The sequence below is a fragment of the Notolepis coatsorum genome (assembly GCF_963971535.1).
Source record: "Notolepis coatsorum genome assembly, chromosome: 1".
Classification (NCBI taxonomy): Eukaryota; Metazoa; Chordata; class Actinopteri; order Aulopiformes; family Paralepididae; genus Notolepis; species Notolepis coatsorum.
The window spans coordinates 300,053,863-300,070,418 of record NC_140165.1 but is presented as its reverse complement, the minus strand read 5'-3'; the positions used below and the strand labels follow the sequence as shown (position 1 = coordinate 300,070,418).

At 47.1% G+C, this 16,556-nt stretch overlaps 1 protein-coding gene across 1 annotated transcript in view; it reads left to right on the top strand.

The window, feature by feature from the left end:
- Positions 1-16,556, top strand: part of nectin3a (nectin cell adhesion molecule 3a) — a gene marked incomplete at its 3' end in the record, with an annotated part of 71,037 nt that overhangs the window by 43,516 nt on the left and 10,965 nt on the right. Inside the window, exons 2-3 of the mRNA XM_084310672.1 lie at positions 415-765; positions 10,174-10,473. Of these exons, the coding sequence (XP_084166798.1) occupies positions 415-765; positions 10,174-10,473 (651 nt within the window). The remainder of the gene's footprint in view (positions 1-414; positions 766-10,173; positions 10,474-16,556) is intronic.

Genomic DNA, 16,556 nt, shown 5'->3' with positions numbered 1-16,556 from the left:
CTTTGTGGAGACTTGGGACAGCACCATGGGGTGATTTTCCGGGGAGGGGAAATATGATTTCCTTTTCCCCCGCTACAGAACAGTTTGTACTGCAGGGAAGCAATGACGTGACGGGGGCGACGGTGGTCGTCTGGTAGTCTGAAGGTTCCCGGTGCGATTCCCGGGCAGCGTGTGCTCATGTGTCCTTGAGCAAGACACTTAACCCCTAATTGCTCCCCATGTGCCGGTCGGCACGTTGCATGGTTGCCTCCGCCATCGGTGCGTGAATGGGTGAAATTGCAAAGCGCTTTGGATAAAAGCGCTATATACAGTAAATGCACCATTTACGCTGAAGAAGTCTGATGTGTCTTAGTGTCTCTGGTCCTCAGTGTCTTGATTCTGACCCCCCCTCTCTCTCTCTCTCTCTTCTCCCAGCAGTTGTGAGCAGCAACCAGGTGGTGGTTCCTGAGACGGTCAGTGCAGTGCTGGGGAAGAACATCACGCTGGGCTGCAGGATAGAGGTGGGCTCCAACCTCAGCCTCACCCAGAGCTCCTGGGAGCGCCGGCTGCCCTCCGGCACCATCACGCTGGCCGTCTTCAACCCCGAGTTCGGGATCTCCATCTCCCCGGAGTACGCCAAGCGCGTCTCCTTCCTCTCGCCGTCGGCGCACGACGCCACTATCGTCCTGGAAGGGGTGGGCTTCGCCGACATCGGCTCCTACACCTGCAAGGTGGCGACCTTCCCCCTGGGCAACACGCAGGCGTCGACCACCGTTAATATATTAGGTAAAGTAAGGTCTGGTGCGACTTGTTTTTTCCGTCTTCACTGTCTGTGTGCGTTTCCCCCCCTGTGCGACCGACCGCGCCGTCCCACCTTTTTAAATCTCTCATCAGGTAACCATAGCGGAACATTGTTGGTTGGGGTGTAGCTCGGGTCACCACTAAGTGTGTTGCCCTGGAGGGATGGATTACTCTCGGGAGCTCCTCGGCCCACAAGCTCTTAAGTTATACTACCTGGATGTAGGCCATTGGCATTTAAATCCCTGCATGAAACCACAGCAGTGCAGGACCCACAGCAGAGCAGGGGCCAACGGCAGAGCAGGGGCCAACGGCAGAGCAGGGGCCAACGGCAGAGCAGGGGCCACGGCAGAGCAGGAGCCAACGGCAGAGCAGGGGCCAACGGCAGAGCAGGGGCCAACGGCAGAGCAGGGGCAACGGCAGAGCAGGGGCCAATGGCAGAGCAGGGGCAACGGCAGAGCAGGGGCCAACGGCAGAGCAGGGGCCAACGGCAGAGCAGGGGCAACGGCAGAGCAGGGGCCAACGGCAGAGCAGGGGCAACGGCAGAGCAGGGGCCAACGGCAGAGCAGGGGCAACGGCAGAGCAGGGGCAACGGCAGAGCAGGGGCCAACGGCAGAGCAGGGGCAACGGCAGAGCAGGGGCAACGGCAGAGCAGGGGCCAACGGCAGAGCAGGGGCCAACAGCAGAGCAGGGGCCACGGCAGAGCAGGGGCCAACGGCAGAGCAGGGGCCAACGGCAGAGCAGGGGGCAGAGCAGAAATTGGAAAACAATAAAAAAAAATAGGATGATGAGAAAGTTCCATACTGTAGTCCTGAGTCGCTTTTATCATACAAATATGATACGATATATTACTCAAGATCCAGCAATATCATATCAAACTTACCGTTAAAATGTTGTCAGAAAATATATTTTAGGTTCAACTTTAGGTAGAAAAGAGAAGGTTTACGAGCGAGCCGCCACTTTTGTACACAAGATCTCTTCACACGCACAAACACACGTTATTAACTACGGCGATTGTGGCTGCAATTCTGAATGGCTCGTTTCAATAGGGAGGGTTCTTGTCACAGCTGAACTGCAGAAACTTCACTATGTACTGTACATATTTCACAATTCCTCAGTGTCGAGACCCCCCCCCCATTGTGTAAAAACAATGCCAAACGCAGGGAAAGGCTATTTTTACAATAGGGTCCATTTAACCTGCCCAACCTGGCCCTGTACTGTAAATGCGGTTCATGGAGTCCCGTTGCTTTGGGGTCGCTTGTAAATATTCATCATGCTAGCCTTTGCTTACGGTAAGAGCCAAATGTCATGCAGATTTACAACCTTAATCAAAACAAAACCACACACAAGGCAGACATCCACGGTTACTTTTCTGTGCCCCCCCCCCCCCCCCCCCCCCATGTGGCTTGCATAATGCATTGGGTCTACACACTTAAGTACATATTCTTCATTGTACGGACACATATATCATATCCCCCATTCTTTCGGAACATGGAACACTTGAAGATTGTTGTGTGTGGTCAGCGTGTGTTCCGAGCCCCAAAATGGTTTGATTGGATTGCACACAGGCAGCGCTGGAAGCTGGAGATTGCTCTGTAGCCGGTAGTTTCACGTCTTCCTCCAGAGACCGAGGGGAGGCTCTGATGACTAATGAGGGCTACATTAAGTGCTGCTGTGACAGCCACTGTGTCTGGGTCCTCTCAGAGTTCAATTACACCTTCCTTTCTTCAGGGGAGCAGCTTCTTAGGCCTGGTGGTACACACATGCACACTCGCAACACACACTCACATACTTGGGTCTCCTTTACAGTAATTCCTTATGTAATCATGTTGTAATTTTATTTATTTATTTAATTTTACCTTTATTTAACCAGGAAATCAATTAAGAGGGGGGCTGAAAAGGAATTCAGGATTAAGCATTTCTGACATACAATATGTTATTACAATATAAATATACATACAACAAGCAATAGCAGTGAGAGGGGCACTATGACAGACAGGGGAGGGGGTTGGGGATGTTAGTTATCATAACTACTGTCATGCAAAAAAGATTATTTGTCATTTAGTAATGAGGTGACTTAATAGGGTGTTTTTATTGATAATCACAAAGACATGAATTTACGCTTGTCATGTGCCTCCCTTCAAGAGATGGTTTTGGCCACTGGTATAATATATTAATAGAGTGGCCGTTTAATAATAACTCTGCATTCCAGAACATGAGAATAAGGCAGCCATCTTGGTCTGGAGCAAATTCCAAGCTAGGTTTATAGGCTATACTCACAACACTGACCATTTTGTTCTGCCCAGTTTCTCATCCATGGACACTCCAAAAGGAAAATATTTAATTGCTATAACTTAAGTTGCCAACATTATCAACACCTGCACCATTTGGATACTGTGGTAATATACATTAAGTTTACATTTTTATTTTAGTCATTTAACTGACGCTTTTATCCAAAGCGACTTACAAATACAAGTCAGCAGGGAGGGTAAGTGGTATTGTTTGTCAAACAGTGTTGAACTTGAGTGCTACACTCTGAGTGCATAGTAATATAGACATATTGGCATAGTAGCTAGTGGTCTAGGGCAGGCATAGTACATAGTAGATAGCAGTATAGACATAGTAGCAAAGTACATAATAGTAAAGGACAGTAAGAAAGTTCTTTATTTTATTCAGATATTGATTGAAGAATTTGTATTTTAATGTATTTTTTGTTGGCAGAGAAAATTGGGTGGGTTTCAGCTGTCCTGTCTGTGGTGGGAAGTTCGTTCTACCATCGCCTGCTTCGCTTCAATGACCCCCCGCCCCCCTGAGCCCGAATAGGGGTGGGTCTCAGGCGGCCAGAAGATGCAGAGCGTAGGGTTCTTGAGGGTGTGTAGTTTGAGACCATTGACCGGAGATAGGAGGGAGCCCTTCCCCTCGTTGCACGGTATGCCAGGTCAAGAACCTTGAAGCGGATTCCTGTGGGAAGCCAGTGCAGCTCTCTGAGAAGTGGCGTGACGTGGGCTAACTTTGGCAGATTGGAGATCAGGCCGCTGCATATACACGTACATACAGACTAGTTAGCTAAGATCAAATACTAATCTAATCAAATAAAGTTAACTAATCTAAGATAAGGTTTTCAGTCTGTTCATCTCACTTCAATCATGACTACAAACTGACTACAAACTTGACTACAGAAAGGCTACAAACTGACTATAGAACGACTACAAACTGACTACAGAAAGGCTACAAACGGACTACAGAAAGGCTACAAACTGACTACAGAGGCTACAAACGGACTACAGAAAGGCTACAAACTGACTATAGAACGACTACAAACTGACTACAGAAAGGCTACAAACGGACTACAGAAAGGCTACAAACTGACTACAGAGGCTACAAACGGACTACAGAAAGGCTACAAACTGAATACAGAAAGGCTACAAACGGACTACAGAAAGGCTACAAACTGACTACAGAACGACTACAAACTGACTACAGAAACGCTACAAATTGACTACTGAACGACTACAAATTGACTACTGAACGACTACAAACTGACTACAGAAAGGCTACAAACTGACTACTGAACGACTACAAACTGACTACAGAAAGGCTACAAATTGACTACAGAGGCTACAAACTGACTACTGAACGACTACAAACTGACTACAGAAAGGCTACAAACTGACTACAGAAAGGCTACAAACTGACTACAGAAAGGCTACAAACCTACAGAAAGGCTACAAATTTACTAGTACTGAACGACTACAAACTGACTACAGAAAGGCTACAAACTGACTACTGAACGACTACAAACTGACTACAGAAAGGCTACAAACTGACTACAGAAAGGCTACAAACTGACTACTGAACGACTACAAACTGACTACAGAAAGGTTACAAACTGACTACAGAACGACTACAAACTTGACTACAGAAAGGCTACAAACTGACTACAGAAAGGCTACAAACTGACTACAGAAAGGCTACAAACTGACTACAGAACGACTACAAACTGACTACAGAAAGGCTACAAACTGACTACAGAAAGGCTACAAACTGACTACAGAAAGGCTACAAATTGACTACTGAACGACTACAAATTGACTACTGAACGACTACAAACTGACTACAGAAAAGCTACAAACTGACTACTGAACGACTACACACTGACTACAGAAAGCCTACAAACTCAGTTTCAGTTTATTTAAAAAGGACACTACACATTAATCAACATTTCTGTAAATGTGCCAGTTTTAGCCAGCTGGCTAATTCACAACTGTAGTCCTTTTGGCAAGATGTTATAAAACCATACACCTAAAACGGAAGCATTAAAAGTAAAACACAATATTTACAACACAATCCAACATAATAGTAAAAGCAATAGCAAAATACACAATGAACTGATTAAAAGTGATCACATGTTTGATTTGTGTTGAAACTGACTACAGAAAGGCTACAAACTGACTACAGAACGACTACAAACTGACTACAGAACGACTACAAACTGACTACAGAACGACTACAAACTGACTACAGAACGACTACAAACTGACTACAGAACGACTACAAACCCGTTTGTATTTTAACAGGTGCTTTTCATGCAAAAATGGTTAAGCTGCTGTAAAATAGGATGGAATCATTAAGAGAAGTCAAATCTGTTAACGCCGAGTACAGAGTACAACCTTAAAGCAGAGTGAAAGTCGGTCAAGTAACCGAAACAACGACACAATGGAGCTGTAATCCCATCTTCACCTGCAGAGATATTTGAGGATATCAATTTGCTCACCTACTGTATTTCTACTAGGGAGGAATGATACGGACAGCATACCAGCATCATGTTGCCATTATTTTTGGAGACACTGCAATGTGATATTACTTGCAGTATCATGTTTTTAGGTTGTAGTCTCAATTTAAGAATCTATATTTATTTTTCATGTAGTGTACCAGTTTATAACTCTTTCAGTAGCATATTGTGGGAATACACAATTAACTGGCTACTATATACATTTGGTATTCACCCACTCAGGGTATTGAGGGACATAACAACTCAATGTCTTGATAAGGCTGTATTCTAGGCTATTAGCTGTCTTTTTTAATTTGTAAATGGTGCATTTATATAGCACTTTTATCCAACATTTTGTTCCTCACATTCACTCACACACCGACGGCAGAGGCGGCCATGCAAGGTGCCAACCTGCTCATCGGGAGCAGTTAGGGGTTAAGTGTCTTGCTCAAGGACACTTTGACACGCTGCCCGGGAGGTGCCGGAATCGAACCGGGAACCTTCCGATTACCAGATGACCGCTCCACCTCCTGAGCCACTGTTGAGTCGCTATGTCCCTCAATACCCTGAAAAATCACGCTGGTAACTAACTATTCTTAGTGCGACTGTCTTCCCTCATGCCTGTACGGTGCTGTCATCGTGGTCGACACCTCTCCACCACTGGCGTGCGTTCCATCTCTCTGTAATACTGACATAACCACACCCTCACCCACCTCCACTGGCTTCCAGTCAAGTCCTGCATCAATTTCAAGATCCTCCTCATCACCTACAGAGCCCTTCACTCCCTTGCCCCCCGGTACCTAGCGGACCTCCTCCATCCCTACATCCCGCCCCGGAGGCTGCAGTCCTCTGACTCCGGTCTCCTCTCCATCCCCACCACCAACATGCGGACTGTTGGTCCCAGAGCCTTCTCTGTGGCCGCACCCACCCTCTGGAACTCACTCCCTCCAAACATCCGTAGTGCTACATCCCTGCACTCCTTCAAATCCCAACTCAAACCCCACCTTTTCACCAAATTTGTAAATGACTCTGCCTGATTTCCCCTTTTTCTTTTGTTATCTTTATTTCTTTCCTTTTGATTAGTATTTTGTTGTTACGTTGTTCCCTGTTCCCCTCCCTTAGCTGTTAAGCGCCTTGGGTCTCCTGAAAGGCGCTATATAAATTTAAGATATTATTATTATTATAACACCGTCTCCTATAGGATTTCCCTGTCGATGCCCTATTATTTCTGGATGTGAAGTGAAGCATGTCTGCCAGACTTTTCTCTCATCCCATTCTCTCTCCTTTTATTATGTAGGCTATTTTAAAAAGCTATTTAAAAATGCCAATATCACAGTCTCTGCGATACGGACCTGCTGTTTCATATTGCAATATCAATATGGAATTTGATGTATCGTTCGTCACTAACTGGTACTCAAAGCAGTTATTTAATTTTTTTCTGTGTGTGGGGGCGGCGGCCGGTCTGTGGGTTTACTCTGGGCCTCTCACTTTCTCTCTTCCCACTCTTCAGGAGGTTCCTACAAAAGATCCAAGCGTTTAATTGCTCCCCAAGCAGTTCGGGAGGAATAGTGCTACATAAGCCAAATGTCTCCACCAGTAAACAATGGGGGGGAGGAGGGAAGGCAAAATATAACCACCGTCCGATACTGAAGGAACTAAAATGACCTTGTGAACTGCTGACTAGTCGGTGGGAAATCTACTGTGCAACAAACAAACAAACAAACAAACAAAAACAGGAGGATTGAGGAAGTTGTCAGCGGTGCTGATATTGCAGCAAATCCTTAGACTATGTTCTTCCAGCATCAGCGATATGTCATGAAACCATGAACTGCGTGGTCATCCACCGTTCAAACGGCTCTCTTCATCGATATGAACACCAGACACCGACAGGGTCATGCAAACTGAGAACTTCACACGTTAAGAGTCACAATAAGATCGCATTAGATTAGATTCACAAGTACAGTACAACGGAAATAAGTTTGGCATCCAACCAGAGTGCAAATGTAACAGTAAAGTGCAACAGCAATATACAAAGTGTGATTTTAAAGTACTGAGTGTAGTGCTAGTCAGGTGTACAGTTGTAGTATAATATGTACAGTGATACAGGTATAAAGACAGTATGGTAGTAGTAGTAGTCATACTGGCCAGCAGAGTAACTAGTAAGAGTAGGATATGTATACAGATAGTAAAGGAATATGTGCAGGTAAATACAGACAGGTGTGGATAGATATACTGTATATGCGGTGAGAATAAATATAAAGTGTGAGATTTGAAACGTCAACTGTTATCTCTGTTAATTAATTGACTCCTCTGGAATATGATTCTAAAGGCCCTCTGGCCTGTTGTTCCCATGACACGGCGACAATGCCCAGATATACTGTATCAACACTGCCCCTCCAGTCGGATCCCAGCCCGATAGGCTTCCCCATTCTAGCTGTCCGACACGGTCAGCGCTCAGGAGTGAAGCAGAGTGTGTGTGGGTGGGAAAAGGGCCGGCGCAGGCAAGTTCCCTTTCCCTGATGGGAAATCGTTACCCTCTCCTCCACTCGACAAGATGGATCCCAAGCCACCCCCTCCTCCCTCCCTCCCTCTTCCAAATTAACACGTTCCTCTGATTTGGTTGTTCTGTGGGCCCCGGCTCTGGGTGCCTCCTACCATAACAGAGCTACCGTGAGCCGGCCGGGGCAGCAGGAGGGGCGGCAGGAGAGCGGTGATGAGGGAGGAATGCGAGGCGGACAGCTTGGGAACGGCAGCACCAGGGCTAAAACGACGGCACTTAAGTTATTTTTGGGAACAGGGATCTCCGAGGTTATGAGCATTTGTTGTCACGCCTCGTGCTTGCCTGGCAGGGGGGGGGTGGGGGAGAGGGGAGGGGAGGGGGGGGGGGGGGGGGGGGTGGCGGCAAATGTCTGGAGGTGATGGCCTTGTCTTGGGGATTAGGTGGACGTGTGTGTGCCCCCGCATGCTAAGACTGTCACAGTTACAGTAAGTGGAACAGCTGTTGGCACCGGCCCTCGGAGGGAGGAAGAGCTAGAAGGATGGGAGGGAGACACAGAGAGATGGGAGATAGTGATAGAGATGGAGATGAGTGGACAGGGCAGGGTCTCCACGGGGAGGAGACGGGAGGAGAAATGGACGTGGAAAATGGCAGCACGGCAGGAGAGGCCATGGGGAAGTAATGATGGAAAATAAAGATAACCTGCTTCCGCTTTTATGAATGTAACCTCTGTGGTCAATTTGTGTTTCACAGCCTCTCTATTGTTGCCTTCCCCTCTCTCTCTCACCCTCTCTCTCTCTCTTTCCCTTTCCCTCTGTGAAAAGTTTCCCAGCGGGTCGCACTTTATGAAAGGTGGGGGGGGGGGGGGGGCATCCCGTCTTGTTTTCGAGTGAAAGTCCTGCTTTGTGTTCCCGTGCAACAGGTAGAGGGGCCGTGTCGCACCTCGGCCTCGTCCTCCGTCTCGCATGGATCTGTTTTGCTTTCCTGTCGGGGAAATCTGTGTCACGGACTCACGGCCCCCGGTTATACCCAGTCTTTCCCAGGAAGCCGCCGTAACACTATCCTCGCTCCAGAGCACTGAATAGCGCTCAGTAACCCAACGCCTCGGTTCACAATACTGCACACACACAATCCAAGGCAGACGCGCCGCACACAACAGCACCGCGTTGATCTGAAAGCGCTAGACAATTTAGTCGCGTTTCTTTCCCCAGTGGCCGCTTCGGTAGTTTCTGGCTTTTTCGGGACGGTGGGGGGGCGTTTATGAGGAGCAGGTTTTTATCGTCGCACCCAATCTGTTGTTATGGTTGAAGAGGAGCGGGGCGATTCCAGTTTTTATACAGAGGTGCTCCGCCAGAACCATAAAGACGCAGTGGTCGATATATATATACGGCTGCTCACTATTACCCTTTTCTTCACCAACTCGCTGTGTCCCGGACACGCGGGCCACAACGATGAAGTTCGCCCCGCCGCCGGAGTGCTCCTGCATTATGATCGAAAACGGCTTGCTTCATAAATTTTTAATAAACATCCGTGAAATGAGGGGAATCAATCTACTCTTACTGGCTGAGTGTACTAAAGGCACTTCCTCCTGTCCATAATGCTGTCTGTGTTTTATGATGCCCATTATTTATTCATATTTATATATACAAAAGATCAATACTCATTTTGTAATCTATTCTCCATTCTGTCGCCCCCCCCCCCCGCTCTCTCCCCCTCCCTCTCTCTCTGCACCATACCCTGCTCTACCATCGCCTCCCTCTCTCTCTCTCTCTCTCCATACCCTGCTCTACCATCACCTCTCTCTCTCTCTCTCTCTCTCTCTCTCTCTCCATACCCTGCTCTACCATCACCTCTCTCTCTCTCTCGCCATACCCTGCTCTACCATCACCTCTCTCTCTCTCTCTCTCTCTCTCTCTCTCTCTCTCTCTCCATACCCTGCTCTACCATCACCTCCTTCTCCCACTTCCTCTCTCTCTCTCCATACCCTGCTCTACCATCACCTCCTCCCACTTCCTCTCTCTCTCTCCATACCCTGCTCTACCATCACCTCCTTCTCCCACTTCCTCTCTCTCTCTCTCTCTCTCTCTCTATACCCTGCTCCACCTCCCTCTCCCTCTCCTCCCCACAGTGGAACCCAAGGTCTACGTGTCTGCCGGCTCCGCCGCCCTAGTCGACGGGGGGAATGAGTCGGTGGTCGCCACCTGCATAGCGGAGCGCGGCCGCCCCGCCGCCAAGGTGTCCTGGGAGACGGAGCTGTACGGCCGCTCGGAGGTGCAGGCGCAGGACGAGCCCAACGGCACCACCACCACCCAGGTGCGCTACGTGTGGCCCCCCCAGAGCCACGCCCAGGGGCAGACCCTCACCTGCGTGGTGCGACACCCGGCCCTGCAGACAGAGTTCCGCATACCCTACGTTCTCAACGTGCACTGTGAGTGTTGGAGAACCCACACACACACACACACACATACATACACATACACACACAGATACACACACACACATATATACACACACACACACATGCATACGCTACGTTCTCAACATGCAGTGTGAGTGTTGGAGAACCCACACACACACACGCATACACACACACACATACCCTACATTCTCAACGTGCAGTGTGAGTGTTGGAGAACCCCCCCACACACACACACACACACATACACACACACACACACTCTGTTCCCTGCAGACCGAGTTCCACATACCCTACGTTCTCAATGTGCAGTGTGAGTGTTGGAGAACCCCCTCCCCCCCACACATACACACACACATATATACACACACACATTTAGAATCTTTATTTATGTCCACATAAAGACAATGTTTAAAGGACACAAATATTATCAGTGCACTTGTACATTGTGGGTTATTCTGATAGTCGTGTCCAAATTGACAATGGCAACCAAAGTTACACACACACATGGATGATGAACCTGACAATCTACACACAGCTCATGGATACAGATAGCAGCGTCTTCTCCAAATTGCCCGGCTGCCAATAATTGCTGACACTGAGCAATATCTTGCTAATTGTTTGGCTCTTCTCTTGGGAAGACCGGCCATCTGAAGGCCTCTAACACCCAACTTATGGACATGACCCAGGCTTTCAAATATGAAGATTAAAAGTTTACAGTTGTAGCCGAGTTGTGATATGGTATGGTCAGGGAACAAAATAACCAAGCGCCAATGGCCTGTAGATTTAAGGTTTGGCGATAAAAAATTATAGGTCTGCCCGCCATCTGGCGTGTAGTTCATATCGATACTCTTATTTTGAAAATCCTGTGCGGGTCTCATTTCCGCCCCAAGCGCAGCTCCAGTCATAATATCTGGGCTCCGGCAGCTAGCAACGTTCAGGTTCATATGATACTCTTATTTTGAAAGACCTGTAGCAACTCCGCGAGTCATATGATATCCGCCCGTTAACACAGCAGTGCGCCTACAGACTCGAAATAAGTCTGTGGTGTTTTTTCTTCTTCTCACAACGGTTCAAATGCATCTACATGCTTTGCACCGTCGCCATTCCTTTATGCCCACATCGCCCGAAATTAACGTTTATGTACCATTACAATCACTACAACGTTAGCGTAAGCTAACAAGCTAATCCTGATCAGAGGCAGAGGCGCAGAGCCATAGAGAACAGCAGACACAGTGTGGACTGGGGAAAGGGAAATGGTGGGGTACTTTCCCCTTCCCTGTGTGTGTGCGTACGTGCGTTTGGAAAGACGATGAAGTCACTAGTCAGGACTCAGGACAGGAGTATATTATAGTAAACTGAGGATGGACAGATAATGTTGATATTCAAATATAAAAAAGTTTCGAGAGGAGTGGAAGTTTGAAGACAGACTACAATATGATGCGGGGGTGGTGAGTTGAAACAGTGTGTGTGTGTGTGTCCCGACCCCACTTCTATGTTTCAATAAATTATTTGCATTTAAAACTATTAACGCTGACTCATTCCTTCAGTCCACTCAAAATTATGCTAATATTCCTTATGTTGTTTATGATATTAATTGAAAATAGCATATGAGAGTATTATATAGTAATAATAACACATGGCGATATACTAAAAAGCTATTTATAATTTTTGGCTGGTAAAAAAATCTGCCCGGCTGGTAGTTTTTCAAATCTACCAGCCAAATGGCTGGTGAGTCAAAAAGTTAAGTTTGTTCCCTGGGTATGGTCTAACAGTTGATATTTTAACATTTTGGTTGTAAAGGCTTCCTCTAGACTGTAGTCAAACGTGCAGCCAACTTCTAGGATGAGAACCTCTCTGTTATTCTCATTAACAATAACAACATCGGGGGTGTTTGCTGAAATATCAGAGAACAATGAATTGTCCCTACACAGATTGAGCATATATGGCTTCACACTGGTGTGCTTATACAGCTTATACACACACACACGCACACACACGCACGCACGCACGCGCGCGCACACACACACACACACACACATGCACAGATACACACACGCACACACTCTGTTCTCCTTAGTCAACACGGGTATCTCAAGACATTAACTCAACCGTATGCTATGATTCCGGGGAAACATGAGTTATTGTCTGCCCAGTTTTTTTTTTTTTTTTACTGTTCAAATTAATTCAGTGTAACAGAAAAAGACAACAACACATTTCTGTCGAGTCAATACTTTAATTTCTTTGTAGGGCAGAATCATGTACATTTCCAGATGGGGTGCGTATAGATCACGCTAAACAGACCTGCTCGTTCTGATCTCAGGAGTCTGGTTGGCATTCATTTTCTCATTATCATCATAACCCAATTCACACCATGGGAAGCATCCGCATCAGTCCGGTACCGTGTGGAGGCTAGAGGGAAGGGACACCATCCGCATCAGTCCGGTACCGTGTGGAGGCTAGAGGGAAGGGACACCATCCACATCAGTCTGGTACCGTGTGGAGGCTAGAGGGAAGGGACACCATCCACATCAGTCCGGTACCGTGTGGAGGCTATAGGGAAGGGACACCATCCACATCAGTCCGGTACCATGTGGAGGCTAGAGGGAAGGGACACCATCCACATCAGTCCGGTACCATGTGGAGGCTAGAGGGAAGGGACACCATCCGCATCAGTCCAGTACCATGTGGAGGCTAGGGGAGGGACACCATCCGCATCAGTCCGGTACCGTGTGGAGGCTAGGGGAGGGACACCATCCGCATCAGTCCGGTACCGTGTGGAGGCTAGAGGGAAGCCTATTCTTTAATTGGAGCCGAAGAGTGCTGCCGAGTGCTTCCGCGTTTTCCCTGATTGGCTGCGACACGCAGCGCGGCAGCCGCAGAGCGGAGCGGCAGAGCTTGCGGCATTATGTAGCCGTAATCCCAGATGTTTTTCCATCAATGCTTAGCTCAACTGGTATGCCGCCGTGCTGTGGAGCCTGCGGTGTGGTTGGTCACAAGTTCGAATCACTTCAATTTTCTTGTTTTTTTCTTTTTTACGTTTATCATCTTGCGCTATAAACGTGCATTCTTCCGCTGGTTAAGTTTAGGCATTCTTTCGGAGTTGGTTAAGGTTAGGGTTAAGTTAAGGTTAGGCATTATTTCGGAGTTGGTTAAGGTTAGGGTTAAGTTAAGGTTAGGGAGGGTTAAGGTTAGGCATTCTTTCGGAGTTGGTTAGGGTTAAGTTAAGGTTAGGCATTATTTCGGAGTTGGTTAAGATTAGGGTTAAGTTAAGGTTAGGCATTATTTCGGAGTTGGTTAAGGTTAGGGTTAAGTTAAGGTTAGGGAGGGTTAAGGTTAGGCATTATTTCGGAGTTGGTTAAGGTTAGGGTTAAGTTAAGGTTAGGGAGGGTTAAGGTTGGGCATTATTTCGGAGTTGATTAAGGTTAGTGTTTGTCACAGAGAATGCCTGTCTGTCTTTCTTGATGTGGAGGATGCAGCCTATTTCCGCACTGCCGCTCTCTCGCGCTGCCGCGGTCACATGGGCGTCATGGCCAATCTTTTTTTTCTTCTTTTTACATGTTTTGGCCTTAAATAGTTTCAAAATATCAGTCATTTCTGAAAATAAGTTACAAAAGTAAAAAAAATTATGCGTTTTGGAAAATAGCTCTTTATTTGATTATCATAAAAAAGTGTTTTCTATACAGAGATATCGACATCGGTAAATATCGGTATCGGCCAGAACAGCAATATTAATATCGGTTATCGGTATCGGCCACAATTTTCACATCGGTGCATCACTAACGAGATGCATTCATATTTATCATATTGAATTACCGTTGGCGAGAGCGGGCGCTCTACTGGTGGGCCTGCTCCACTGTGTTGGCACAGAGGGGTGCGTTGCACGCCCCCGAATTAATGCTTGCCACACACACACACAGACAGTGACCCAGTATCAAGTTTATTTAAGTATAATTATTATGTTTCTTTAAAATCACTGATAATACAAGTATAGTAAGACAGGTTATGCAACAAGGTCTGTGACTGAATCCATGTAGTTGTAGGCTATTTATCTATATGCGTATCAGAAAATAGATCCTGCCTCTCCTCCCGTAGTTAATTCAAGACGAGATGCTAGATAGGACGTTTTGGACCTATCACAGATCCCTGGGGTACTCCACAGGTGACCTTCCTAAATCCTGACGGTGTCATTAAAATAGATCCTCTCTCTCCTCCCGTAGTTAATTCAAGACGAGATGCTAGTTAGGAAGGAGGCAGAGTACATGGAGCTCACACAACGTGGCCTGTGCGCCCTGTGCCACAGACGTGGCTGGAGAGGAGAAGAACTGACTATCTGTAAGGTTCTTACAGCACATCGGAAGGCACTGAAGGTTGTGAGCAATATCCTCACAATGAAATGTGCCCTTCGGTGCCTTTACTGCCTTCACTGTTATGTGAGCGGCAGTAATGATCATAGGGTGATTAGGCTATTGATTTGAACTATTGGCTGTCGATAGGATCTGTGGCCATCTGAGGACATGTATTATATTCATTTCCAAAACCATAGCCTATATGTTCTGTTAATATGTAGACTAGCCTACATGGTTCTTATTTCTTGCGACCGGGACATTCTTTCCACCGGAGAGGATGATTATTGTTAGTAGTTTTTATCAGTAGGCATATTTTCACATGAATTCTAATGGCCAGACCTATTCCACACTTCTATTAGTGCAACAGCCGCTATCAACTTGTATAATAGGCAGGTAGAGTCATCAATATGTGCTGTTGTTGGCCTAAGTGCTGTATTAGCTTTGATTATTCATTTGGCCGCAGGATTCGGCTGCTGTTGGCAGGTTACTGGATGTGTTATATTAACGGACGATGTGCGACCATTTCGCAGCCAATTCATGTGGAAGTTGGAAAAGTTTAGAGTTTGAGAAATGCCACGGGCGTGGATACGTTGGATGAAATAGTGAGGCGATTAAGAAGCAGAAGAAGAAGGAGCTTTATTAATCCCCTCTGGCACATTCGTCCTCTGCATTCGACCCATCCTAACTTGAGGAGCGGTGCACAGACACACGGTGCAGCGCCCAGGGACCAACTCCAGTTGTAATGCCAGTCAAGGGCAACAACAGGATTTACCTATAGCATGCATGTCCTTTCTTCATTGTGTGGGAGAGGCCAGAGTAACCCGGAGCAAACCACCGCAAACACGGGGGGAGAACATGCAAACTCTGCACACAAAGAGCCCCCTGCCGGGGTTTGAACCCACGACCTTCTCGCTGTGAGGCAACGGCACTAACCACTGCGGCGCCCTGCATATTGCAGGCTGCCCGCTGTTGTCTTGCACTTATTCTGTGCTTATTTATAGACTGGACACACAGTCTAAGTATAACTGCACTGTCAATGTTGTAGCTGTTGTTAATACTGTTGACGGGTTGTAGGGTTAATATTAACCCTAGGTAGGTCACAGAGAGAGAGAGAGTGTGAAGTGCACCTCTTGCCGGCACTGTATTTTCCGGGGTGGTCGAGAGAAGATGGGACAACATTTCCTCCGTCTGCACTGATGCCCCTCGTGTAGTGTTTCCTGTCTGCTGGATTGGTTCTGGTGCCGACATATTATGCTAAGTTGTATAAATTCAGTCGGCAGGACTCTGGCATTCAAGCGACTGGCTTGAATCAAATCTGAAATGAAGGAGAAAAAAACGAATCTTCGTACTGTCATGTACTTTTCAACTAAATAATCCTCCTTGCATATGTTACTATAACATGTCTTGTCTTCACTACTATGCACTCAAGATTGTACTACCCAAGTTTCAACACTGTTTGAACATTGTTAGTCAGCTGCCAGAGTTCTACCCTTCCTGCTGACCTGTTGTAAGTCGCTTTGGATAAAAGCGGCAGCTAAATGTAAATGTGTGAAGGACAGAAGGACGGAGGCAGGCAGTCCAGCCGGATGGTGTGACTAGTGTGACGGGCGTACCAGGGTTCAACGGCTTCCCCTCATGTTGTGACTAGTGTGACGGACGTACCAGGGTTCAACGGCTTCCCCTCATGTTGTGACTAGTGTGACGGGCGTACCAGGGAACGGCTTCCCCTCATGTTGTGACTAGTGT